Source organism: Piliocolobus tephrosceles, chromosome 14 (assembly GCF_002776525.5).
Source record: "Piliocolobus tephrosceles isolate RC106 chromosome 14, ASM277652v3, whole genome shotgun sequence".
NCBI lineage: Eukaryota > Metazoa > Chordata > Mammalia > Primates > Cercopithecidae > Piliocolobus > Piliocolobus tephrosceles.
This window is the reverse complement of record NC_045447.1, coordinates 59,624,662-59,652,139: the sequence shown is the minus strand read 5'-3', so window position 1 is coordinate 59,652,139 and position 27,478 is coordinate 59,624,662. Positions and strand designations below refer to the sequence as shown.

Sequence of the window (27,478 nt, the reverse complement as noted above, 5' to 3'; positions counted from 1 at the left end):
CCTTGAATCCTATAAAACTAGGATGACTTAAAAAGTTCTATTCCTGCTCAATCAACTTACTGAAAATCACCAGCATCTTTGATCTACAGAAGGGAATATTTCCAAAAGCTAAGCGAAAATCTCTCTTTCTTTAGGTCATAAATCAACTCTGTAATCAAGACTATGGAGAATCCTTACAGGGCAGATGGCTTTGAATTTTATAAATCGGTTAGGTGTGGGGACATGATCAATAGTTCAATGATTTGACTAAGTAAAATGTGCTGAAAAAAATCACCTGTAGGGAGGTCTTGGATGAATCTGCACAAACATTCTTGAACCTGAAAATTCAAACTGTGAGTCATATTGAGACTAACAAAGTTAATATATGCCACCAAAGGAGAAGGCCATATCATCTCAGGGAAACAATTTTTGACTGTGGTTAGTAAGTATGTAGGAAATAATGCATTCGTTGAAGGGTAAAACTGGCGGTAGGCTTATGATGGCAATGGGCAGTGCCAGCAGTGGCTGTGGCATCCTGGAGCAGGAAGATTTGGTGTAGTTCTAGTGCAGCACAGGCCAGAGTGATGATTCTGACATTTGGGATGCTACAGCACTGATAAAAGTGGATAATAAAGCTGTAGCTTCATTTAAACAGGCTCTAAAGATTGATGACATTTGCGACATTTCAGATAAACCAAAAAGCATGCCTAGTAGAAAACCTACTAAGAAGAATAAAAGCCAAGAAAAGAACACTGCAACTTTCTTGAAGTAGTAGAAAGTTCGGGACAAATGTTCTGCCATTTGGTCAGAAGACAGCTGCATTTACCCAGCTACCATTGCTTCAATTGATATGAAGAGAGAAAGCTGTGTTGTGGTTTACACTGGATATGGAAATAGAGAGGAGCAGATCTGTCTGATCTACTTTCTTCAACCTCTGTAGCTAATAATATAGGACAGAATGCTCAAGAGAATGAAAACAAAAGTCAAGATTCAGTGCTACTCCGTGGAATTCTGGGACCAGGAAAGCCAGGTCAGGTCTAAAATTCAATAGCCCACCACCCACACCACCCCACTTCCTATCATGCTTGCTGCCTCCGTTTCCTTCTGGGCCACCAAAACTTCCCCTACCACCTCCCACATGTCTAGATTTTCTTTATGGTATTAATGCTTTAGGAAGTGTGCTAATCTCTTGGTCCATGAGTGGCTAGCATACTGGCTATTATACAGGGTTGAGGCAAAATTAAAAAGAGAGAGGGTGCTCACATTCCAATTAATGAGTAAATATGCCATTATTATAAAAGTGAATCTTACTTTTGTAAAACTTTATGGTTTGTGGCAAACAAATGTTTTTGAATATTTTTAAATTTAAAATGTTTAAAAGTTGAAAAGGGTTAATGTAAAACAGTATTAAAGACATTTTGATACTAGAACTATTAGATAAAAGGTTGAGCTACATCCCTACTAGAATTCTCATGGTATCAAAGTATTACCTCACCAAAAACTTACTGGTTGGTTGGTTGTGTGGAAAAAATATACTTTTACAATAAAGAGTTCCTTAGGCTCTGATAACATTTTACATCACTAGTAGTCAGAAAAAAACAGACCCGTTTTCTGATCTGTGATGCAGTATGACCTATGCATACTGCACTGTACACTCTATGACCTATGAAGTGCTCTGGCAAAAAACTTTAACTGAAATTTAGTCAAGCCTTTAGATCTAATTTCCTGTTTGCAGGAAATGCTGGGGATAGAGCAACAAGTTAAATGACACCACTAAAGAAATGATCAGACAGATCCAGAATATAGAATGTTGTAGAAGATAACTGGCCTCATTGTTTCAAAATATCAGTGTTGAAAAAAAAAAAAAAAAGTGGAAAGGGTAACTCTTCTAAAGTTACTTAAGAGACATCATAACCTAATGCAATGTGGAATCTTTGATTAAACCTAAGGGGCTGAGAAAATTTGAATATGGACTAGATTTTGAATATTAGACCATTATTGCTAATTGTATGAGCTGTGAGAAGGATGTTGTAGTTTATAAAAGAATGCCTTCATTTGCATACTCATTTAGAAATGAGGTGTTATAGTGTCCCTTAAAATGTTTTCAAATGGTTTTGCAAAATGTGCATGAAGCCTATACGGCAAAATGTTAATGAATCTAACTGGTGTGTATGTGGGTGTTCAATGTGCTATTTTTTTCTATTTTCTGTACGTTTAAAAGTATATATACATATTTTTAAATTAAAAAGGCAACACTGAAACAGAATAAACAGTTTTCTTATACTAGAATTGCTACAAATTTGATTATGTAAAAGAAACTTGAAAAATTTATACTTGGTGTGGGTTTGCTGAATCAGGACAGACTAAAGCTTTCAGTGCCAATAGTTGTCTTCCTCAGAGAAAATGTGACTGGTGCATTCTTCTGGTTTACTTTTATCCAGATTGAGTTGCATTTGATTTGACTCTTTCTTATATACAGTGCTTTAGAGAACTTCTTCATCTTTCTTTATTGATAACTTACCAGACAACCTAACAGGGAACTCCATCTGCTGTCCAGGCAGCCATCAACACATAGAAAGCCTGACGAGAATCACTCAGGGACCAAAACATTCCATGCCACCAGTGTATAACCTTGTCCTTCATACACTCCCAACCCAGCCTCAGGAATCCTGGCCATAAGGGAAAATCAGCCAAATGCTGGAACTGAGAATGTGGGTTTGCTCTAAGTAAGTAAAGGCACAGCTCTAAGTTCTTTGTAGTGCTCCACTACACAGTGTTTCCTACAACTCCCTGATAAGAATTACCTGAAGCATGTGTGTTAAGCTTGCAGCTTTCTAGGCACAGCCCCCAGAGTCTGGGTCAGAAAGCCTGGAATGGAGACAGCCCTCAGGAATCTACATTTGCGACAAGGAAAACAGAATCCTGATAGCTAAAAATGCCAAAAGATTGTTGCTAGGATGGTAACCCCTAAACATAGCTGCACACTAGAATCAGCAGAGGAACGTTCACAATTCAGTAGGACTTACTGAATAAGGATCCCTGGCAGTGGGAACCAGGACTTTGTTTTTTACACTCCCACCTTGACTGCATATTAGAATAATCTGGGGAGCATTTGAAAATACCAGTATTCACGGCCTCATGCAAAACAACTGACTCAGAACCTCTCACAGAGGAGTAGTTTGTAAAAGCTCCTTAGGTGATGAAAACAGACCACAGTTCAGCATATGGAAAACACTGAATTAAGTGTTTTAAGATGAAGCTGGGGTCATCAGCTTTTAATCTTTATTCTCCAAACCAGAGCAGCAAAAAGCAACTATACATCGACTTTGGGGCACACATGGCTGGGCTGGTGTTCCAGGCTGCTCCCTGTGCATAACTTTAAATTGAACCATTGATTCAGGTCTCTCTAAAAAGCCTGTGAAATTCAGATCAAATTAGAAAGTGTCCCTTCTGTAATGGGAATAAGGAGGCTGGGAGCCCAGAAACGGTGTTCAGTCTGTCTCCCAGTTAAGGATTTCCATATAGCTTCAAAGAAGTTCTAACTACATGATGACATTGTTGCTCAGGAGTGAAGAGATTCTACTACCAGCAAAATGGAAAGGAAATACTCCACACACAGCAGCTACATTTTCACAAGGTCCTCAGGATAATGGTCAGCACATAGTAGGCACTCAGTAAATATCTCATTAATGACTCCCATTACCATGGATAAAGCATGAGTCTTTTAAGATGTGTCACTGTGGATTTGTCTCCAACTTCTGAAGAAATTGCCACCATAGTCATCATCATAAATTATGATACTATGAATAACTGTACTATGAATAACTGGAACTAGTAGCAAATTGGTTTAATGTGGGCCAAATAAGTTCTGCTTAGATATTTAAATAGACTTTAAACATTCTGAAGGATGGAGATTTCAAAGCTGGCACCTTCCTATCTGTGGGGCATAAAAATGGTTCCCCAAAGATGACTACTTTTTAGTCCCTAGAACCTGTGAATATGTTACAGTACCTGGCAAATGAGCAAAGTTAAGGATTTTGAGCTAGGGAAATGTTCCTAGATTATCTGGGTGGTCCCAAGGTAACTGAAGTTTCAGTTGAAGATGAAAGAAAGACTGGACGTGGTGGCTCATGGCCTGCAATCCCAGCACTTTGGAAGGCCAAGGCAGGAGAATGGTTTGAGGCCAGAAGTTCAAGACCAGCTTGGGTAACATAGCAAGACCCTGTATCTACAAAAAATAAATTAGCAGGGAATGGTGGTACATGCTTATAGTCCCAGCTACTAGGAAGGCTGAGGTGGGAGGATTGCTTGAGTCCAGGGATTCAAGACTATAGGGAGCTATGATCATGCCACTGCATTCTAACCTGGGTGACAGAGCGAGACCCTGCCTCAGAAGAAAAAAAAAAAAAATGACGGAAGACAGACACAGTTCAGAGTCAGAGAGAGTGGAAGAAGCTATGTTTCTAGCTTTGAAGATAGAGGAAGGGGCCATGAACCAAGGAATGCAGGTGGCCTCTAGAAGATGAGAAAGGTAGAGAAATGGATTCTCCCCCTGGAAAAGACACTGGAAGAAACGCAGCCTTGTTGACAGTTTGATTTTAACCCAGTGAAACTCAGTTTACACTTCTGACCCCTGAAGTTGTGAGATAATAAATTTGTGTTAAGCCACAATGTTTATGGCAATTTGTTACATGAATAGGAAACTAACATATCATACAATATTTAAGAGAAAAAAATAATTTGGAGAGTAATAGTGACTAAATTAGTTTTTCTTTGCATTTCAACATAGCAAAGGGCTACATTTGTATCCTCTATAAAATGATGTGGCCAGCCATATCCCTTTCAAAACTGTGGTGTGGCTTTTAAGAGTATAATGGTGAAACAAAGGTTACTGAGATGCTCGCTATAAATCAAATCACAGACTATACAATAACAATGGCCATTTCTATGTGGCATATGTTCCTTAAGAAAAAGTGACATCATTCTGAGGTCTTGTACATGGTGAATAAATCAGTAGAACGTCTGGCTAACCAAGATCACAACTTGGGCTTACTCCTGGTGAATGCCCAACCTTCTCTAGAGAATGGCTTCCCACACAAATACCACTCGCCAAAGTGGTAAGCCACTGCTGCGTAAAGATGACAGTGATGCTCATACTGTATACCCACACTTCTCCAGAAGGCACTACGCAACCATGTGTGAAAGGACATGCTCTCACACTGTCCTTCCTGTGATCCAGGACACCATTCATGACATGTTTGTATAGGCTCAGGAAGTGTGTAGTCGTGCCAGGGGGCAAACCAGTGGGTTCACAAGGGGCTTGACCCTATGACCTCAGTTTCACCAGTGTTACCTCTAATTGAGCTCATCAGGTGGAAATGTGTTCAACTCTTATCTGTTCTATGTGGCCCAGCTCTGAGTCAAGAGACCTGGCTCCCTTTCATTCTAATGGGCTGAAAACAGCTTTGAAAGAGCAGCAGTCAGTTACACAGCTGATGACTGCCCTGCAAGAATGTGCACCTGAGGAAGGGCAATAATCACAGCGGGCTGAAGACACTTGGGGCTGAATGGCAAACAGCACCAGTGTAATACTATATATTGGCAAAATTATCCACCAACAAGAGAATAGAGAATTCACTGAGAGAATTGTCTCATCAGACTCCAACAGCATCATAACTACCATTTATTAAGCACTTTACTGTGGACCAGGCACAGTGTGCTAAGTGTGCAACAAACTTCTAATTTTAACAATCGCCTTAAATAGAGGTCCATTGTTCATCTCATCTCACAAATAAGAAAACCAAAGTCTGGGAAAGTGTGCTGTTTTAAGGTTATATGGCTAGGAGTGACAGACCTGGCATTCAAAACCAAACCTTTCTGCCTCTAATGTTATACTACCTTTAATGTAGTAGCAGAATAAGACATACTTTTAAGGAAAGAGGCAGCAGAGAATTGGCATCAAGGTAGCAACCTACTTGCAAGCCAAGGAAGATATTTATTTACAGCCATTTATTTCATTGGTTCATCATTTTTTGAGCATTTGGTCTATGCTAGGAATTGTGCCCATACAACTTGGAATCACCAAAATATCAAAGGGTATCAGGTAGTAGGACTTGGAGACAGAGTGAGAACCTACAAAATTCCAGAACATGCTCTAACAGGAAGAGGACCTGCCAGCTGAGCAATTCTACCAGGACTTGGCAGCGGCAGCCAGAGTGACTCGGCAGGTGACAATGAAGAGGTAGCATCTCAAACAAAGGTGTCAGGTGTGAGGAAAACAAACACAACCTCAACGTGCAACAGGCTCAGGAAATGGGGCCAGAGACCCCAAATATGGAATGCGCCCTTGCATGCAGGACTTGGTTCAATACAAGCCTATTCACCTATTCAACTGATAGGCTAACACAAGGGCGGGGGTGAGGAAGGAAGGGCTGGCTTGGAGACCACATCAACTGCAAAGCCTCTTCAGCAACACTGATAACGCCCTTTAAACCCTGGATCCTGTGGGCCTACCCTTACTATGAGGGAGATTCTCAATTGTTACCACAAAACAGCAGCTGTCAAGGTTCAGAACACAATATCCCAAAATACGGCACCTTGGTACACTGAGTATTTTAAACTGAAGGAAACTGACAAAACTCAGAAGCAGAAAGATCACTCTTTTCCCCACATTTCTCCCATGAAGATTGATCATTTAAAAAATTTTCTGGGCTGGGCGTGGTGGCTCACACTTGTAATCCCAGCACTTTGGGAGGCTGAGGCAGGCAGATCACCTGAGGTCAGCAGTTCAAGACCAGCCTGGTCAACATGGTGAAACCCCATCTCTACCAAAGATACAAAAAATTAGCCGGGCATGGTGGCAGATGCCTGTAATCCCAGCTACTCAGAAGGCTGAGGTAGGAGAATCACTTGAATCCAGGAGGTGGAGGTTGCAGTGAGCCAAGATCAGGCCATTGGCACTCCAGCCTGGTCAACGAGGAGAGACTCCTCAAAAAAAAAAAAAAAAAAAAAAAAAATTCTGACTTACCTCACCTGAAAGGAGGTCAAAAAGATCTTCATTCCAAAGGAGTCCTGCCTTATACCCTGAGGCCAGAAGAATCTGAACAATCAGGCCTTGCTAAGTGCCCCCAGTTTATTACCATTATGTCATACCTCCTTTATGGATACTTCCGCATGGTTGTCCATTCATCAAAGTTAAGCATAAAAATGGAGCTTCCTCTGGGTCTCTTGGACCTTCATTTCTGATGGCTCCCATGTCACAGAAAACTCTGGTTCAATGAATCTGCTCTGCTTCTCTCTTGTTAATCTATTTTTAATATAGGGGTGTCAGCCATGAACCTTGCAATGGGTGAGGAAATATTTTTTTCTACCCTACACAGCCCAACCAAACACCTTTTATCATATGCATGGTAAGTGCATATGATAAAAGTGATGGAAAGAGAAATCTGAAGGTACACTTTCAGTTCCACATGTCCCAAAGTGTTTTCCTCCAAGCTACAGTGACCACATGCCCTGATTTGCCAAAGACAGCTTTGATTTATTCATGTTGTCCTGGGATGATTATTAATAGTGTCCCATTTCCTTCTCAAAAGTATTCCAGTTTGCTAGATCTGATGGTATGGACCTGTACTCCCAACTACTTCTGAGACCAAGGTGGAAGGTTCACTTAAGCCTAGGAGTTCAAGGCCATAGCATGTTATGACGTGCCTGTGAATAGCTACTGAACTACAGCCCTGGCAACATAGAGAAATCCTGTATATATATAAAAAAAAAAAAAATCCAGTTTGGTCAAAAAGTTACATGATTAGCTAATCCAGAAACCCACTTCTAGAGATGGTAATAGCTGTGCTGTCCTTCTCTGAAACTGTGTTATCCAAACTATGTTATAAACCTTGAAGAATGAAATACAGTTTAAAAACTATTTTGATAAAGAAACATTATTTTAAATGCCAAACCGCTATTCCTATCTTGCATAACTACTATTGTGTTACATACGGTTTAGGAAATATTGCATTAAATAAAGTTAAACAAGTTTGACTATTGGTAGAACATGTGGCTTTCCAAAGATTTAATATTTTAGCATGTCATGAATTGCCAAGAGGGTCATATACTGGGCAATGTTTCCAAACTTAAATGCAAAACCATTTCTCATGAAATGTCAAAAGAAGTTCACGTTCCACAAAATGCTCCCACATTTTCATTTGATAAATACAGGTGTCTCGTATGTCTTAGACTTGTTCTAGGTCCTGGAATCAGCAGTGAACAAAACAAAGTTCTTAGCCTCAGGCACTTCTGTTCTAGTGGCGGAGACATCTAATAAACATAGAAACAAGCAAATATTGTAATTTGGAAAACAATGATTTATCCCCCAATTGATTTAAAGTCAAAACTCCCGACATCTAACAATTCTGAGGGATATTCATGAAGCAGCCTGTCTTCAGATATGAGTTGGCAATGATTTGTGTCTCTCAAAAGCTATCACTGGGCATCATGTTTCCTGAATGAAAGAAGCTTCCCTTAACAAGTTTCCCCCTTTGAACTGAGTGTGCTTCATTTGGCATTCTCATTAGTATAAATGTGCTTTTGGGGGGGGAGGTCTACCTTTATTTGGATTGTTTGTGGACCACATTCATATGTACCTTTAATTTAATGCTATTTCCTGTCCTAACTAAACTGAGGTGTTACTTAAAACAGTGTCCCTTTCAAAAGAGATGTTAATAGGTGCTTAGCACCCAGGGAATACATTCCAACAAATGAAGGGTTATACATTCTATGCCACACATCCCATCCCCTAGGGCTGGGGCGGTGAGAGACAAGAAAGTTCTTACACACACACACACACACACACACACACACACACTCCTACCCTCTGATTGGTTCTGTGCAGAATAGAGACTCACATTTAAATGAATAAGCCAAGTTAAAACTTTCTATCCTGGAACAAAGCAAAAGGAAAGCCTCTTTATGTTGCAGGGACTATAGATGCCACGGGCTGAGCCTGTCCCAGAGTTTCCCTCCACTGCTCAAAAACTAAGCCATCTTGCTGCGTTTAGCACTTCTCACCAGACCACCCACCCAGACACGGATACACAAACCACATGTGTGAGGAATGCTGTTCGGCTAGGAAATCAGTATCAGTATTTCAACCTTATTACTTGCACAGACGGCCCTTTTAGTGCAACTCATTTGTTTTATCTTTTCAATAGCTTTGATTATTTTCTTTTAATGGCCTGGATTTATCCTTTTCTACCCTTTTGAAGCTTCAGAACTCTGTGGTGGGGACTGCACGGGGTGGGAGACATGATTAAAAGGGGAAAATGAGCAAATAACTTTGTCTTTACTCGCCACCTATCTTCCACTCCCTGTGGGTATCTCCTGTTCTGTGCGGATTACCCAGTACCCCAGTAGTCACCCTGAATTGTTTTAAAAGTGGACTCAAGGAGCCTTCTCATTCAGGTGGTAGACTATTTGTGCTGTTATTTAAGAGCCATAGGGCCCAGTTATCATTATCAGAGTGTTTTTTGTTTTGTGCCGTATATTTCTCTCACTAGCTCCTAGAGACCACATTGGTTACCCTTCTTTAATTAAGGGGAAATTAAGACCAAGAGGCTAAGCCCAGAGCCAAAGGCAATTTAACAACCTCTGGAAAAAATTGGAAGCACCTCTACAGAAGGGGACCGCATAAACAGGAAGGTATGGATACTATTACCTGGCAGAGAAAGCAGAAGCTTTGAAATGTGCTCTGTGTTTTCTATTTGGGTGGTATCCCTGGCAAGGAAACCAATAAAATACCCTTAGTTGCTCCACTAATCAGAATAAAACAAGACCACTAGTTTTGGAGACTTATTTCCCTGAGTTACCAACCAGAGAGGTCTGGGGGTCAGGCTTGGTTATCTGTCATCTCTCTCCAGGTTTCCTTGCATATCAAAATGGGGCCATAAATTGGAGAAACAGGGTATTGGGAAAACCATGTGGTGCAGTGCACCCCTGGGTGAGTGTGCTTCAGCAGGGCCTGGTGCTGCTCTTGACCCTTTCTATACACTGGAGAAGGTATAAGGCCATTATTTTAAATAAAAATGAGTATCTATGCCGCAACAAGGGAACAGATTAGTCCAATCCAAGTACGGCCATTAGAAAGTTCTACTGCCGGCCGGGCGCAGTGGCTCAAGCCTGTAATCCCGGCACTTTGGGAGGCCGAGACGGGTGGATCACGAGGTCAGGAGATCGAGACCATCCTGGCTAACACGGTGAAACCCCGTCTCTACTAAAAAAATACAAAAAACTAGCTGGGCGAAGTGGCGGGCGCCTGTAGTCCCAGCTACTCGGGAGGCTGAGGCAGGAGAATGGCGTGAATCCGGGAAGTGGAGCTTGCAGTGAACTGAGAGATCCGGCCACTGCACTCCAGCCCGGGCGACAGAGCGAGACTCCGTCTCAAAAAAAAAAAAAAAAAAAAAAAAAAAAAAAAAAAAAAGAAAGTTCTACTGCCATCCCAGCCCATCTGGGACTGATGTTTCCACACCTAAAATCAGTCTCTCGGACTGACAAGAGACAAAGCAGTCCCCTCTAATCCCCTAAATGGCTTGTCAGCCTGAATGAAGATAAAGTCAGTTTCTCAAATTTGATGTAAATCTCTTTACTATTAAGTAAGAGCATCACACCCAATTCCTTGGTTATTTACCAAACTGAATGTATTTTATTCTCTTTGTTGTAGTTGCTCTTCTTCCTGTCTAATCAAGGTAGCAGTTCCTGCTGTGAAAGTAAATGCAGGGACTTTGTAAGATCGACTGTCTCTGGCTATAGCACAGAGACAGTTTTGTTTCTGAACAAAACCCTCCAAAGAAATGGGGAAGAAAGAAAAAACATCATGCATACATAGCCCAGTTTATGCCAAGAATGCATCCCACCGCTTCTTGTTCCAATCTTTGCAGAGTTTTAAAAAATTATATATATACTGGCTTTAGGACACAGAAGATGGTGCTAGACATGAGGGAGTCCTAAAATGAATGAGGCGTGGACTCTCTGCCTTCAGCTGGTTTTGGACACATTGTCCTTTCTCAGGATGCCTCAGATCTCCCCATCTATTCTTCTTTAGAAACAGCATCACTTTTTGAGAAAAGGCTAGGGGCTAATTTTTCCTCTATGCAAAATAAAGCCAAACTTTGGTCAAATGACTCTTAGCAAATCAGTACAATTACACATTTTAAAAACGGTGCTGCAACAGATTATATGAGTTTAAGTAAAACACCTATTTCTATCAATCTGTACTTACATTTCAACATGGATTTTAGAGAAGGGAAATACATCTTACAGTGTGCCTTGAATTCACACAAAAGCATGTACACATACACAATGTGTCTTTCAACATAACTACACATACACAGTCCATTAAAAAGATACTGACAGATTTATAAAAGGTATTGGCCTTGCACTGTTAATCTCAATAATACATTTTCACTTAATTTATTTTTGCACTGCATGGTAGCTCTGGCCACCATTAAGGATCTGTCAGCATTTCCATCATAACTCTATTTTCAGAATACTGGAGTACAAGTGCCAAAATACATATTTACAGTTTACAGACAGCGGTGGCTTTGTCTTCCTTTTAAATTGACTTCTTCAATGCATCTTTACAAGGAATATTCAGGGATGGCAGTGCCTACATAATAAAAAGCATCATATAAAACAAAAGAGGTTAAAAGATGTAGACTTCCAGCCCAAGACTAGACTAAACCACGGGAACAGACTCCTTAACATTCACTGCAGCTGTAGTAGTCTCTACATCATAGCTTAGAGCAACAGTCCAAAGCAAGATTACTCTGATAATATATATGTGTGTGTATATATATATATATATGTATATATAAATATAGGAGCAGTACATAGCATTAGTACACAAAAAGCTAAAGGTGGAAAGTAATAAGCATACAGCAAATTACTCCAGAGCGGATCACTTCTACAGTGACAAAAATAAACACAAGCCACCAAATAGACACTGACTGTTTCCAACACTGGACATCCAACTCCATTAAGTAGGCAGAGTTAAAACATTTAAGAGTAAAGTCTCTCTTAACAAGTATATTAACTACATTTGTGGAGCTTGAAGTGGTAAATGGGATGTTATACAGACCTAAAATTGTTTCTTCTTTTTTTTTTTAAAGATTAGGTGGGTCTGTAAAAGACATGGGCAAAAAACACTTTTGTTTTTTTGTTTTTTTTTGGTTGAAGAAACTTTTTAGTGGAAGAAATCCAATATTATCGGCTCTTTCCACCAAAAGGTGAATATTCAGATTAGAGAGATTTGCCTGGCAATTTAAAATGTTTAGGACACTCTGAGATATTGTTTCCTAAATTTTTTGTCTCCTGATCTGAAGTTTTTATAGTCTTCCCTACCTTGATACTATATGAACGCATATATAGAAATACCCATTTGTCTGTATTAAGATCGACAGAGGCAGATTATGGTGAGGACCGTGAAATAACTGCAAAATATTGTTGCTAATATGACTGTTACATCCAAAGACAGAAGGACCCCTAAACCCACCAATACACATCCTTCTGCAAAACCAGAGGCAAAAGCTAAGTTATAAGGGGGTATAGGGGCGGGAGTTCTGTACATGTTTTTTCCCCTGGCTAATCACTGAGGAAAAAAATTTTTTAAAGTTTATCATACTCTGGCTGGTTCAAACCATATTCACATTCACCCAATTAATTTTATTTGAAACATCTATTTATATATGTACACCAAAGAAATTAAACCCTGCCATTTTCCCTTTGTGCTTAAGAAACCAGAGCCACTGTTAGGGTACTCATGTGTCAAATATATTCTTAATAGGCTTCAAAGTTGGGTGCATATAAATGTGACAGAACTGAAGGGGTTACTTTAAGAGAGGTATTATAACTACTTGAAATTAATTCAAAGGGATCTTTTTATTTCTGTATTTAAAAATGAGAGCAAGATTATCACTTCAAAAAAAATAACGTAACTCTCACTCTTAATTCTGTGAAAACCTTATTTTGCTATCTTGATGAGTAGAAGATGGATAAGTCTTTCTGAATTTTATCAATTTACAAACTTACATTTTAGGATATTCTGAAGAAATTAACTTTATTCCCTAATTTTCAAGTCTAAAGTTTATCATATAATGGCTGTCCTACTTATCATCCTTTTTGTTTGGTCATTTCTTATCTTACCTAGTTTCTTGGTTAGTAACTTAAGGGAAAAAATTTTTACATTGGCAAATCATGTTTTTTGCCCCACAATTTAGTTACAGAAATAAAAATGGCCCAAACTACATATACACATTTCTAGTTAAACTACACAGATATATTAAACCACATAAACCTCTGCCTTGATGAGAATATGTGAGTAAGCAGTTAGAAATTTTAAAATATTTTTAAAAATTTGCAACATTTCCATATAAACATTACCCTCCCCTTCCAACTATAAAGTTAAAAACAAAACACAACTGAAACCACACAATTTATCAATCACCTAATGTCCAAAATGACTCAAAGTTTCTCTGCACATCGAGAAGTGGACAATACAACAAATGCTTCAAGTACGGTTCATGCCAATCATCATTAAGAATCATAACATTATTGACAAAGTACACTTGTCCTCTGGGAGGACGCTTCAGAGAAATAATTTACAAGGAGCATGGCTGTATTATAATTTTTTAAAGGAAAAAATAGTTTCTTTGGATAGAAAGAAACAGTGTAAAAAAATCCCCTTTTTAAAATGCAGAAATAACTCCATTATCAATCTGCATTTATATAACTGCCCAAAAGAATGGGTCTGGAAAGACCATTTTCTGTACAGACACGAGTTAATCTCTGTATGAAAAGACAGCATCTGGCATGGGAACAAACAAGGGAGATACTGGTCTATTAGCACACATAGAGACTTTCTTAAGGCTGATCCAGTGACGAACCTTTGGATCCAGAAGTATTTCTTCATTTCTCTTCTTTTCAGTTGAATTTCTAGTAAAAACTTGGAAGATGAGCTGTTCTTACTTTTCATTTCTCCACTTATAGAGAAGATGGAATAATGACACCAAAAGTACTTTGGTTTTGTTCTTTTAAAAATAATTTGCTTTCTTTTGCATGCCACAGGACTGATTTCTAGTTTCAAAACAAGGGTACAACAAGAACAAAAATATCGCCCCATCCCCAACCATCTTTCACCAATACAAGAAATCCTTCTGGAAATATTAGTAAGCGACTAAACAGGTATTGAACCACTGAATCTACAAGTTAATACATAATCTGTTATGGTAGAATAACCAAGAATTTCACCCCAAAGAAAGATTTTAATTTTTTCAAATATAAAAGTGTCTAAGAGAATCATATGTGAACAAACAAAAATCTCTGATTCCAGATTTTTAGGATAAAGATGAGTAACACACTGGCAGCTGAAGAAAGCTGAAACTCTTACTAATAAATAGATCCAAATTTCCAAATTAAGAATTTCTACATTTTCTTTTAGAAAACAGGACCAGAATTCCTTTTTTTTTTAAATGATGATCCTGCGGGATGCCTTTACTTCCATATTTACCTAGTATTATAACAGTAAAACAGACACAAGAATGTTGATGACAGCTCAACAATGCTGGATTCAGGACATTTACAGGTACACTTTTGTTTAAAAGTCCTACAAGTTTATTGACTAAGGCTAGACAGCAATTCATATGATCCTATTTGGTGCATTTTCTACCACGGTCCAAGATCATTACATGGATACAGCCAAGGACTGGGCCCCAACTTTCAGGAAAAAGACCACAAAGAAGAAAATCAAGGTGGCTATTTGGTCCCCCCAGTTGATAATCTGTGTCCTGGAACTGGAAAAACAAAAGGTGGAAAATACAGACTGCAACAAGTTAAAGGACTTGGAAAAAGTTGGTGGAAAGTGGCACGGTATACAAGTAAGGTCACTGGGCTTGGGATGGCAAGGGCGCTGCATTGAAAGAGCATCCACGGGACCAAGTACTTATAATGTCTGATGGTGTCATTCCCTCAATGACTTAGAATATCTGTATGCGATAATAAATAGATCAGTTATGTAATAAGGCAGTGTGTTGAATATGCGTTCGTCCTGTGGAATGAACCACCACAGAGAGATACATGATACCATACACATTCTTTGAGTTTTCTTGTGTTGTGTTTGATTTGTTTGTTTTCAAGGCTATCCAGGCTAACTCTTCCCGGGGATTTCCTTGGAGAGAAGAGTGGTCCGCTGAGGCTGGTTTGCTTTAACCTCTCCTTTATCAAGAGATGATGACTGGCTTTAAAGAAAAATAAAGCTGAAGGTTGTTTGATTTTTATTTTTTCCCTTTTGGTTGCATCATTCTGAGTGTTTTCATATAAACAATAACAACAAAAAATCACAACCAAAGAAAAAAAAACACAATAGTTTTTGATGCATCCAGTTGTTATATCCTCAGGATGTTCCAGATGTTTCCAGGTAACTCTGTAGTTTACGGACTGTGGTTTTGTCCAGCGAGCAAAGATCAAAATCAAATGTTGTGTTTGTGATATGAAAGTGTCCAGTTTCTTCTATAAGGTTCACGATCTAGAGGAGTGAAGAAGAGAAAGTTTGGGCAATAAGCAGCAAACATCAAAAGGCAAAGAGAGAGTATAGAGGGGCGATCAAATATGGAATCAAGTGATAAATATGCGTATTTATAGCAACAAGGTCCCATACCATGAATAGCATTAAATTGTCTCAGTCAACTTGATAAGTCAAAGGTATATTAAACCTTAGAAATTCCCAGTGAGAACTTGTCTTGCTTTTCATACCCTTTAAACTCATTCCTGCTTTCAAGTCGTGAACAGAATATTTAACTGTGAGTGAGCAGTTAGGGGGAGATAACATTTCAAGACCCCTTTAAAAATTAGTTACTGACTCAACAGACAGTGATTATACTTAATAAACATAAGAAAAATCCAGCCTAGAAATAACAAAACTACTTTTACTTCAGCACAAACACATACACACACACCGCTATATAAAATCATTTTCCCTTATCATTATATAATTGTTAATAATTTGGAAAACCTCATTTCTTCTTGTATTGGCTCCAACTTTCAGAAAAATGTTAAACGACAGAGGTGATGGTTACTGTTTTAGGGGAGGGAGTCAGAGGAAAACTTTACTTGCTTAAACCATTAGACTCAAAGTTCTGTTACGTGCATCAAGAAATTCTTAGAAGGGGTATACCCAATTGTGGTTAAAGTGCTACATTTATGTAAAAATTTATTCAACAAGATCTTATTAACACTAAAAGATCTAAAATGGACACTCATTTGTTCTGTTAGTTATTAGTAATAGAACTTTCAGCAAGTCATCCACACATATCCACATACATACAGAACCACAAACACACAGCTATGCTCAATCATGTACTTACTATATAATTAACATCGATTGAACTAAGACTACGTATTTTCTGGAATACATTTTTAGTTTTGCCATTTTATGCAAAAATACTATGGATCTAGTGAAAAATGTGTAAATTTCGGGATGGAAATAAGTAGTCTCTTCAGAGCTATTATAATTTCAAATTTGTACAATGGAAATAACAAGCTGACCAGAATTTGACTCCTTCCCCCGGCCAGCTGCCCAGTAGGTAATTGACAAAGCATTTAGAATAGAGTTCTGGATTTGGCATATCAAGTTCTGACTCTGCTCACTCTTTCAATGGTATTAGAACATCATAACCTTTGAGCCTCAGTTTCCTCGTCTGGAAAATGGGAGTAACGCTACCTATTCTACTTGTGCAAGTTTGGGCAGATGATCAAATAAGATATCATAAGCAAAGCTTCTTATAAATGGTAAATTGCTACCTAAGTCAGGATAATATGATTATGATTACCTTATAAACTGATCCTTAATTATCTGGGAGGTAACTAAACTGCACATGAATTACAGACCAGATGCTTTTTCCTCCCGCCCCCAATGAGTGTTAGCCATTTCATTAGCACTAAAATAAATAAGGCAAGAAAATGCAGAAACTAAAACTCAGAAAGGCCTGCTTGAATAAAAAAAAAATTGTAACTAATTCTTTCAAGAAAACAGTTTTCCATGACCCAATATAGCTGTTCCCTAATTATTTAACAGCAAATAGAAAACTGGGCAATAAAAAAATCCCTTCTAGAAAAAAGCTACTTAATTTTAAAGCATATAAACACTTTTGCCTACTAGAAACTTGAGCCCGGGCATTTCTCATGCATTGTGCTATCTTGCAGATCTCCAGTATTTCCATCACCAACCCCTACTTCCTCGATCAGCATGCTGCGCCCAGCCTGCAGCCACACATGCACAATGATATAAAGGGGATCTGATAAATCTAACTAAATGAGCCCCACATTTTTATGGGAGCCCATAAGAATACATCAAGGTAGATGCAGAGAAACAGCCTTAATGTAGTAGCAGTGGCAAGAGTTGGGGAGTTGGGAATTATTTGCCAAAGGGAACAGCATTAATGATTTGAATTATTAGAGCATGTGCCCACATCCTCATTTAAGTAAGGGCTCCATAAAGAAAAATAAGTGTGCATTCCTTTCCAGGAATCCTGATAGTCAGATCAGAAACAATGTTAACATGCTTTATTCTATTGACACAGGCCACAAAGCCTGAACATACCCCACGAGTGCCTGAAGAACTCCACTCTGCCTTTCTACAGGAATACCCTCTTTGCTGATGCAGTGTGGCTTGACCTTGATGTCATTACTCTGCATCATAGTACAATAATTAATGTCTGTCCAAAACAATAATAATAGTAGATAGAGTGACTACAGATAAAAAAAACAGGCAATCGGGTACATATGGGTAGTGGAAAAGGAAGAGTGTGTAAACTGCTTAACTCATTCTTCAGATGATGGTTGTTGTGAAAACATTCATGATGGATTATTTCCTGCCACATCAGCCTTTCAAGGGGTACTACGCAGGCTGTTGGATGTCTCATTTTGTTTTAAACCGGGTGAGATCCACTTGTCAGATCTGTGGCTCCCTTCCCCAATTTTTAATTATAAAAAGTAAATGCACTGATTTTAGTCTGATTATAGTTTCAAAAACCAGGGTTCTTTCCATGTGAAGCAGCCTCTTCTTTGTGTGAGAAGTAATGAACAGGCTTTACTTTAACTGCTTCTCTATGGAGTAGAGCCAGGTCTGGGACAACATAGGTCTTCCCATATAAAGGCCTCTACTATGGTCTGGAAAGCGCTGACTACCACCACGTAAAAATGTGTGCCCTACCCTTGGTTAAGGGGTAGGCCATCAGGCTCAAATCTACAAGGGGTGCTGAGATATGACAAGTTATTTCCCAGGATGGAGAACATCATTTTCAGCAGAACACTTCTCAGGGAGGCTTCTCTGGGTTCTTAGAAGGAATATTCTAATATGCCACGGACTTCCCATTCCCTGCAGACAATTCGAAAAGAATCATGGCTGGATTCTAAATTGCTAAACTAAGCAATTTAGTTTCCTCTAAGGAAACCTGGTTTCCCACAGAATTTTCTTCTCCCAGATGTGGATGCAAATCCAGGCTTAGAGTGAATTGCTGGGGATGTTAGATGTGTTCAATGTCACTTTCCAAATAAATGTGGAACATGTGGTTTAAAGAGGAATCAAATTATTCATCAGTCCTAGGTAATCACTTCTCTTGATCTGACTATGTCTACTCTATTGTATTTATACCCTTTGAAAAAGTGGCTTAGGAACACAGGCTCCTTGATCCAATGCTGTCTGTTCATTAAACTAGCTGCCGAGTGCCAGGACTGCATGCCCCCAGAGTAAAACAAAGCCATTAACCACTTTTTGTGAGCCAAATAAAATCGTCAGGCCAGATTTTTGGATAGGATGCATTTAACAGGGAAGGACCTAGATGTGATCCTGGGCCCACTAGAAATTCTGCTTCAGGTGTTCAAGTCGGCACGGCAGAGAATACGTAGACTTTGTGGAATGCATTCCATGAGACGAGCAGCCCTCAAGGTGGAGAATAACATTAGTCCTCAACAGTGCTATGTTTTACAAAAGGAATTAATTAAGCAGTAAACCGTGACAGGACATGCATCATGGTATCATAATCACAAGCCTCAGCTGCATTACAAGGCAAAAGGCCAAAGACTGAGAGCTTTCAACCGGCCTGGGAATGCAATTAGGGTGAAATGCTGTGTGCCCGGGAGTGCCTTTATGCCAGGTTAAAAATTCATAGATATTACTCTCTCCCTCTAGAATACTAAAATAATCCACTTGGATGGAATTCTCCGGTAAGCCACCTTCCTTCACAATTCTTATAAGGTCAAAATAAAGGACAACATTAAATTGGGAATGCCAATGACACCCCAAGGTAAGATCTGCCCAATGGCCTAGTGTCCTTGACTCACTGGCAAGGCTTTCTTTGTGAAGATGTCCCAACCCTGCACAAACATCTGTCCCACCTCCTATGAGACTTACTATTTGGGCCCAGCTTGGGTATAAATAACTTTGTTGGACAATTGCTCCACAGTGCCTCAGAGCTGGTGTTTGGGAAGAGATGAGAAAGATCATGCAACAGATCTGCAATTAGCATTATGCCAGCCCCAAATATTTGGTAAGTGACAGGTAAAACACCGTTCGGTTCTTCAAAAGAGGCCTAAGAAGAATTTTAGCAAAGTACTAGACCACCACTTATGGTAGGCCACTCAAGTCCTGCTTCCTTACCCATACTAATTAAAAAGAAACTGCAAGAAACGCAACTTATCTGCAATTAAGAATCATAGGTCTGTAGTCTTTTGTTCAAATCTAAAACTCTACAAGGGTTAAAAAGCTTATCAGGCCACTCAGGAAACTTGGCAAGTTTGAGATTATGTATTTAGAGATGTAAGCAAAAATGTACACAGAATATAAATGTGACCCCCAGCCACTAAATGTTTAAAAAACCTCCCCACCCCCCTCCACACACACACAGCTAGAGTAGATTAAGTATTAATGTCAAGTCATTTGAAAGTAGTAAAACAAAAAAAAGAAATTCAAACAGTGAAACAATCTACATATCTGCCCTGGAATTTAGAACACACATTCTACTCTTTGGGTGTTAAAAAAGTTACCAATAGCTGCTGGTAATGCAACAGAGGCATACATCATTAACTGGATGAAAATGAAAAACCACTCTTCTTATCTTATTAAAACATCAAACTGTATTAATTGAAGTTTCTCCAATTTACAAGTATTCCACTACAAGTATTCCACAGTTGAGTTCATAATAATAGAATGCATGTTGTACAAGATAAGGGAAATGAAGAAAATATTTATTTTCCTTAGAATATCATTGGCAAAGGTTACTAAATTGAATCACAAATGTTTACAACACTTAACTCAAATTCTTATCACCGTTTTCCCATGAAACCAGAAGCCTGGCCCCAAAGGTTTTTGCATTCCTACTGTCCCCTCCCTCAGCCCACATTACACCAGCCAGCTGAGGGATCACTACAATCCAGCATCACTTCCTAAATTGCCCAGATCTCATCATCCACAGCACTAGAGGAGGGAGAATAATTGCCATAGAGCTCCAACGCAGACTTCTAGGTGGCCTCAGAAATGAGAACCCTTCCCAAATACGTCTATAGGTGGCATTCGCCAGATTCTGATAGCGTGGGGCTGCAGTGGCCTCCAGGTGCTATCACACTACTGCAGGACAAACCAAGTCTTGATGTTTCTGGAAAGGGTTGTGCTAAAAAGCATTTCTCACCTGCTGCAGAATGTGTCTTTCCCTCAGCGTCATTAACCTTCTGTGAAGCTCTACCAGTTCATCTAGGTATGCCTGAAAGAGAAGAATGTCCCCCAAAAGGACAAGCACTTTAAGAAGTAGTTCAAAAACAAATGAATATGTAAGTAAAAACACACAAGCAGCAGCAGTTAGAGGTTCTCATTATACCACTCTAGCCCAGGCTGCGTGCACTCAGTGCCCAAAGGCCTCTGCAGACCAAGCCTGTCTCAGAGCAGCCATTACCTTTATCACGCCAACTTTAAAAAGGGAGTTGGAGGGAATTCTTGGACTTAATTGCTCTTATGAAGATTCAAGTCAGTAGACTCACTTTCCCCCAACATCTCTACAAAAGGTAGGGAAATTCAATGCTAAATTGTGAGTTTAAACATGTTAACAAAGGCTACTTTCATTTTTTTTTCTCCATTCTTGAATCTCAGAAGGTTTCTAAGAGAAAAAAAATTCTACGTTTGAATACGGAAACAACAATGTACATTACCAATTAAGTCAGGGCAATTTTGTGGGGGTTTTACTGTTTGTTTTGCTTTTGTTTTAAAAAGGCTTCCTGGTCATACCAAACATTGCAGTAAGCAATGCCAGCAAGTGACAGAAGAACAGAAGAATGTATTATGAAAAACAGGGATCACTAATTATCATCTGATTTGTGAAGAGCTCCCCTGAAAGGGGATAGGGGGTGCCTCTCTTTCCATATGCTCAGACTCACAAGTCTTTGTTAGCATAATTGCATGGGTGCCCCCAGCACCATTTGCACTAAAGGCAAATGAAAGATTCGTGAAGCATTACAGAGGTCTGCCCTGGCCCTACAAAGCAGGGTTAAGGCCCTGCCCAAACCAGGTAACTTAACCCCATTAGGTCTTGTAGTCAGATTTCAGAAGCATGATGCACACTCTGGGAAAGCAAACTGCACTAGCATCAGATGTCTTGCTCATCTACATCTGAGATTCCTTAACCTGCTACCTCTACCACAATTCTCTTACTTCCCAATTCAATGTGCCTGAAATCCCTTGGCAATGTTGGCAACATGGCATATGACAGATAAGGCCAAGCTTAACACTGAAGATACAAACAACACAAGGAAAACATACTACAAAGCACTGGGACTCAATACTCATCATTTGGGCATCTTGGGCAGTTTGACAAAGAAAATGAAAGGAGAACCAGCAAGGATGATCAAGGGGAACACAAAGAAACAGAAGGCTTGTCAGTGTTGGAGCTCTGCTAGTAACAGACTGGAAACCTACCTTGTCACATTCACCATTCTTTATTTGCTTATCTGATTTGCTTTGCTTTATTGGACTTTTGACTTCAAGAATCTAGGGATCAAAGAGAACACTGTGTTAAATTTTATTTCAAACATCTCTTAGCTAACCAGCCACACAAACAAAGGCACTCACTGAATGAAATGTACAGTAACATTTACTTTCCAAATAGCATTTCTTTTCCATACATTTTCCTTCTTCTCTCTAATCTTATTTTCCTTGGAAAATAAATTACTTAGATCTGAAATGCTGAGTCAGAGGAGTAGAACTAAAAAAAACAGTTGATGATAAGGAAATTGATCTAAGCTTCCAAGGCTGCTTCTCTTTTGCGACAACACTCTCACCATATGTATAGCAGCTGAGTTATACTGAGATTATAGTTCCCTCTGGCAAGAATTTTTTTCCTATTCATTCTGCTGTTTCAGCATGACTACTAGTGCTCAGTATGCTAGGGATGATAAAAACAAATACTCAAATGCCCTTTTTAGTACCTAACTTTCACATTCTAAAATTACTCATATGCACAAAACTGATGCAGTTTTGTGGAACATTTGATGGAAATGAAGATGGCCACGAGTTATACTAGTTGCTCCCAATTTGGGATCCTCCAACTCAAGAAATAAAGAGATAGGACTATCTTCCGTGTTTTAAGAAATGATATGTTTACCCTTGGTAAAACACCAAGTGTTTCCCTTTTATCTGGACTGATTACAACTTAAGTTATGAATAGTTTTACGTACTGTATAGAAGCTTTGGTGGGAAGCTATGTTTCTATTTAATAAAAAGGAGAAGCAAATTATTATTTAATAAATGCAGCTGATTTCTTCAACAGCATCTTCAAAACTGAGGATTAAAAGGTAAGTATTTTTAAATGGCCCTCACTTGAAAAAGCTTGAAACCACTAAATTTATAAATGATGAGTGCTTACAAATGTGTGTAAACACAAAAAGGAAAGTAATTTGTATTTTTCGTTATAACTCATTATGAAGTGAGTTGTTATAATTGGGGACTAATATTAAAGGAGGAAAATACCAAATAAAGGACCTACTTTATCTTAAGAAGTTTTATATTCCTACTGTTCTCTTTACCCATTCTCTGCCCTAACTTAGTAACAGTTCTGTCCACAAGTTTACTACATTCCATAACATAAAGATTTTAAGAATAAGTCCACTTTTAATCTGTAATGGCAAGAGCAACTGATTAGGCTCAGAAGCCCAAGTTCAAGTCTCAGCCTTATCATTTAATATTTTCGGACTGCAAAGGATGAAATGGGAGAAATGAACAAGATAACACCCAGATTCCCATTCAGTTTTAACATTTTATACTACTAATAAACATTTTATTGGATGAGGATAGGAATATGACATCCTGGAAAAGACCAAATACTCCTGAAAGGGCAAATTTTTATTTTAATTGAGAATAATGCATGGGTAAAAAGTGTCTTTCTAACAGTCTTTCCTGAGAATCATGCTTTTTTCATCATTTTTACTATGAAGATAACCAAAAGACTAATTTGACCAGGCTAACTTAAAATACAATGCTTTTGGCAACACAGGGAAATTACTTATTAGCAGAGGCAAGGCAATCGTTTTTAACATGCTCCACTGTAAAGGAAACCAAATACTCCACTACATTCAGAATGTCCTCCTCCATTGTTGTTGGAAGTGAGACCTTAAGAGAAAAATCAGCGCTGAGACCTAAGAGTAAGTAGGTCAGTAGATGGCACTCCTCGCCAACTCAGATACTGGGCTGGGCATGCAGAGACAATCCGCTGAGATTTCAGGCAAGAAAGAAAAAAAAAAGTCCCTGCCTGCTTGCCTTGTGCATTACAGAACTGAATTTTGTTCCCACCATATCCCGCTGCCTCCCACGATCCCCTCCTCCAACTCCTATACTCTGGGTGTTGAAGTGACTTGAGGACGCTGTATTTGCAATAGAACTTTGCTAACTAGGTTTAGAGAGTTCTGCCACCTTTTCTTCAAAGCAGAAAATAGAACATTTGGACGCTTAAGTCCCACCCCGCACATTCCATAAGTGCTACAGCACAGAAGGCCAAAATGCATTGAAATCCTAGTTTCTTTCTTCTGAAGCTGCAGTGGCAGGAACAAAAGCTCTGGGTGTCAGTGACCCGCCTCAAGTTACTGAGTGGCTGCCCAGAGAGGGCTCAGTTAATCTTCCTTCTTTGATCTCTCCCTGCTCCAAAATAAACAGCTTTGTCAAAACCTCATTCTGAGAGAGCTGAGCCCTGCTGAAGACAATTGTTTTATTTATGATCATTTCTTATCTTTAGGGAAACAACTCCAGAATAAAAAAGTACAACACCTTGTCTTCCACAGGCTTATTTTAAACCAGTTTAACTGGATAGACTCTTTTTAATTTCATTCAACATGCCTTGCAGGCTGATAGGTGATTTATGATATTCTGAATATTAACTCGGGTCCAATGGATCACTTCCTTCCTTCAAGTCCTTTCTCCCCTCCTTCCCTGCCAAGATTTCGCTAAAAAAGATGTGGTATTTTGTTTTTGTTTGAACTTCACATATGGGAGGTTTGGAGTGAAAAAACCATCTCTGGTTGAAATGATGCAACACTCTTTATTATTCCCTATTAAACTGTACTGAGAGAAGCAGAGCCACCCAGACTGCCTAGCTACACCATTTATAGATACAGCAGTCTCTGAAAATAGAAGAATTGTGGTTTAGTAGCACTTTTGTCTTTAATCTGAGAAAATGTCTTGACAAACTTTCAAGATTATATTTTTCTGTAACCCTTTATGAAGAATGACAACTCAGTTATTCACAGATGGATTCTCTACTGATAGATCTTTCATGCTAATGACAGTAGCTCCCAACAATACTCAGGTTAATTACTTGCTTGGTTGACGTGCGACTCTATGTTCACTTTTATTCAGTATGAAAATGTTTGACTCCATTAGTACTTCCCCTCTTCTCTAGTCCTGGAAGATCTAAGAAAAGGCAATGGACAATTCAGCTTTGCCTGGTACTTTACCAAACTCAGAGATCATTCTCAATTGATAGAGAGAGAACAGGAGAGGGGTATGGAAGAAGGAAACTCAGAGTGTTCCCATTTTGGAGTTAGTCCTTCCAAGTATGTTCTCAACTCTTTATTTATTGTGAAAATTCAGATTCATACTTTCTCTATCCCTGTCTCTCTCCACCTACTTTTCTCCCTCCCTCCTGCACACATACACACACATTCAAATACGACTAAAAAGTCATTCCAGAGTGAAATTTAGTTGACTTCTAGATTTTAAAGAAATTTTTACTCTCTTACATCATCAACTTAGAGAATTAAGATATACTAGTAATGTTTTTAAGTCCCAGAAGCTTGACTTAAAAGAGATAGCATCACATCTGACGCCAGTGCAAGTGATTTGAGGGGCTAGGAAATCAATACCAGACAAGGTTTAAGAAACCGTTTCTTGTCCTCTTGGCTCCAAGACATAGCTCTAAGGAGGTAAGCCCTCCCGTGGTATATATATTTCCAGTGGAAGCATATGAACTTTCTCACCATGCTTACAGGTGCATGGAGAAAGTGACACATAATAGAGTATTACTGGCAGACTGATGATTCATATGTGTGAAGCGACATTTGCCAAATAAACACGCCAAGGAACCAGGGGTATGCTACTTAATCAGGTAAGGTAACTTTTACCCTCTCCAGATAGATGACACTATTTGTTTTTGGTTTTGTTTTGCTGGACAGGTAAAAAACAGTCTGACAAAGAGTCTAAACCTTTCCCTAAAGCCAAGGTCGGTTCAAGACGGCCTGTTCAGGAAGGGCTTAAGGGAAGCCATAAGGTTTGAAGGGCATGAAAGGGGCTTGTTGGAGCTGCATTCCCTAGCAAGCCCACTTTTCACTATGATTAGGAGAGATACTGAAGGAGATTAGTGAGGGGCACAAAAGCAGAGCCTAATGCCCTACACTCCTGGCCCTGCCACTGCTGTGCCCATGACATATTGTAGCTCTCATACACCACCCACTGGATACAGAAATCAAGCTGAAATAGGCTTACGTTGGATATAAAAATATCATTGGCCAGGAGCAGCGGCTCACACCTGTAATCCCAGCACTTTGGGAGGCTGAGGTGGGCGGATGATGAAGTCAAGAGATCGAGACCATCCTGGCCAACATGGTGAAAACCCGTCTCTACCAAAAGTACATAAATTAGTTGGGCATGGTGGCATGCGCTTGTAGTTCCAGCTACTTGCGGGACTGAGGCAGGAGAATCACTTGAACCAAGGAGGCGGAGGTTGCAGTGAGCTAAGATTGCGCCACTGCACTCCAGCCTGGGCAACAAGAGCAAAACTCCATCTCAAAAAAAAAAAAAAAAAAAAAAAAACTCACCAAGGTTCAAATTCTATCCTAATGCTAGTTCTCACTGAAGCACAAATTTACAAAAGGATCCCAAATTATCTATTTAACCAGTCCAGTGTTCTCAGCTGATTGGCCATGACGTGTATGTCTTTCCTCTTTTTACTTTCCTCTGAAATGCTTGACTTGTGGTGGCAGGCATCCACACCAGAGGTAAACGTCGCCTGGGCCATGAGTACGGCTGGCCCTGAAGATGGGGAAGAGCCAGGATATGGAAAAAGAAGTAAATAACTCACTGAGTACCCCATCTATAAGAGATAATGAGGCTGGACTTTGATTTTTATGTAGGACACAAAGAAATTGCAGTTGAACCGTAACTGGTAAAATAAAGAGTACTGGTATTATTCCTACTTAACAAGAATGGATTTGCATTATAGACAAACCTTATAAATGAGGAATTTTAAACTACAAGAGATCTTTGCCAGTGCTTTAAATAAAATGCAAAAAGAAAAAGTCTTCAGCTATAAACTAACATTTTACAAGTAACACAAAGACCACAAATTTAAGGGCAAGACTATTTAAAAGTGAAGGACATCTGTGAAACAGAGTATTTTCAGAAAAACACAGTTGTTTAATTTTCAAGTTACTATTCGTATAGTAACTTGAATTAAGCAGTTATTGTAGAGGTCATAGGAAATCTGTTGACACTAAAAGATAAGAAAAACTTATGATAATGAGAGTATCAATTCAATGCTCAATGAGGCTTTTACATTATTCATGATACTGAAAATAGTTTATTTTAGTTGGTAAAGAAAATATCCCAATTTAATTTATTTAACAAATGCTCTTTATCATAGCCTTCAAAGTTCTGCCTAGATCTTATCCAAATAGTTGTATTTTGAGTTGACTATCAAATTAATAAGCTTTCCTTTAGCTCAAGTTGTAACAATGATAATGACCATTATTTTCTCAGCATTTTATTAATTATTCCTTAAAATCCAAGTAATAATCCTTTTATCTTGGACGAGAAAACTGAGGCCAAACACCTATAATAATAAACTACCATCAACTGAGTGCCAAGTAGGGCACTGCCTTTTGCTGTTTACATATATTATCTGTCATCTTCCCAATAACCTAAAAGGTA

At 39.0% G+C, this 27,478-nt stretch overlaps 1 protein-coding gene and 1 pseudogene across 2 annotated transcripts in view; one reads left to right on the top strand and one right to left on the bottom strand.

Moving 5' to 3' along the window:
* The first annotated feature begins 478 nt into the window (after positions 1-478).
* Positions 479-1,253, top strand: LOC111526140 (annotated as a pseudogene).
* A 9,396-nt stretch (positions 1,254-10,649) lies between these two features.
* Positions 10,650-27,478, bottom strand: part of MLLT3 (MLLT3 super elongation complex subunit) — a 294,338-nt gene continuing 277,509 nt past the window's right edge. Inside the window, exons 9-11 of one of the 2 annotated variants that reach the window (XM_026453890.1) lie at positions 21,983-22,054; positions 20,706-20,777; positions 10,650-15,547 (exon numbers count right to left, since the gene is read on the bottom strand). In XM_026453890.1, the coding sequence (XP_026309675.1) occupies positions 15,416-15,547; positions 20,706-20,777; positions 21,983-22,054 (276 nt within the window). In that variant the 3' untranslated portion in view covers positions 10,650-15,415. The remainder of the gene's footprint in view (positions 15,548-20,705; positions 20,778-21,982; positions 22,055-27,478) is intronic. The other variant, XM_026453889.2, reaches the window with a different exon arrangement.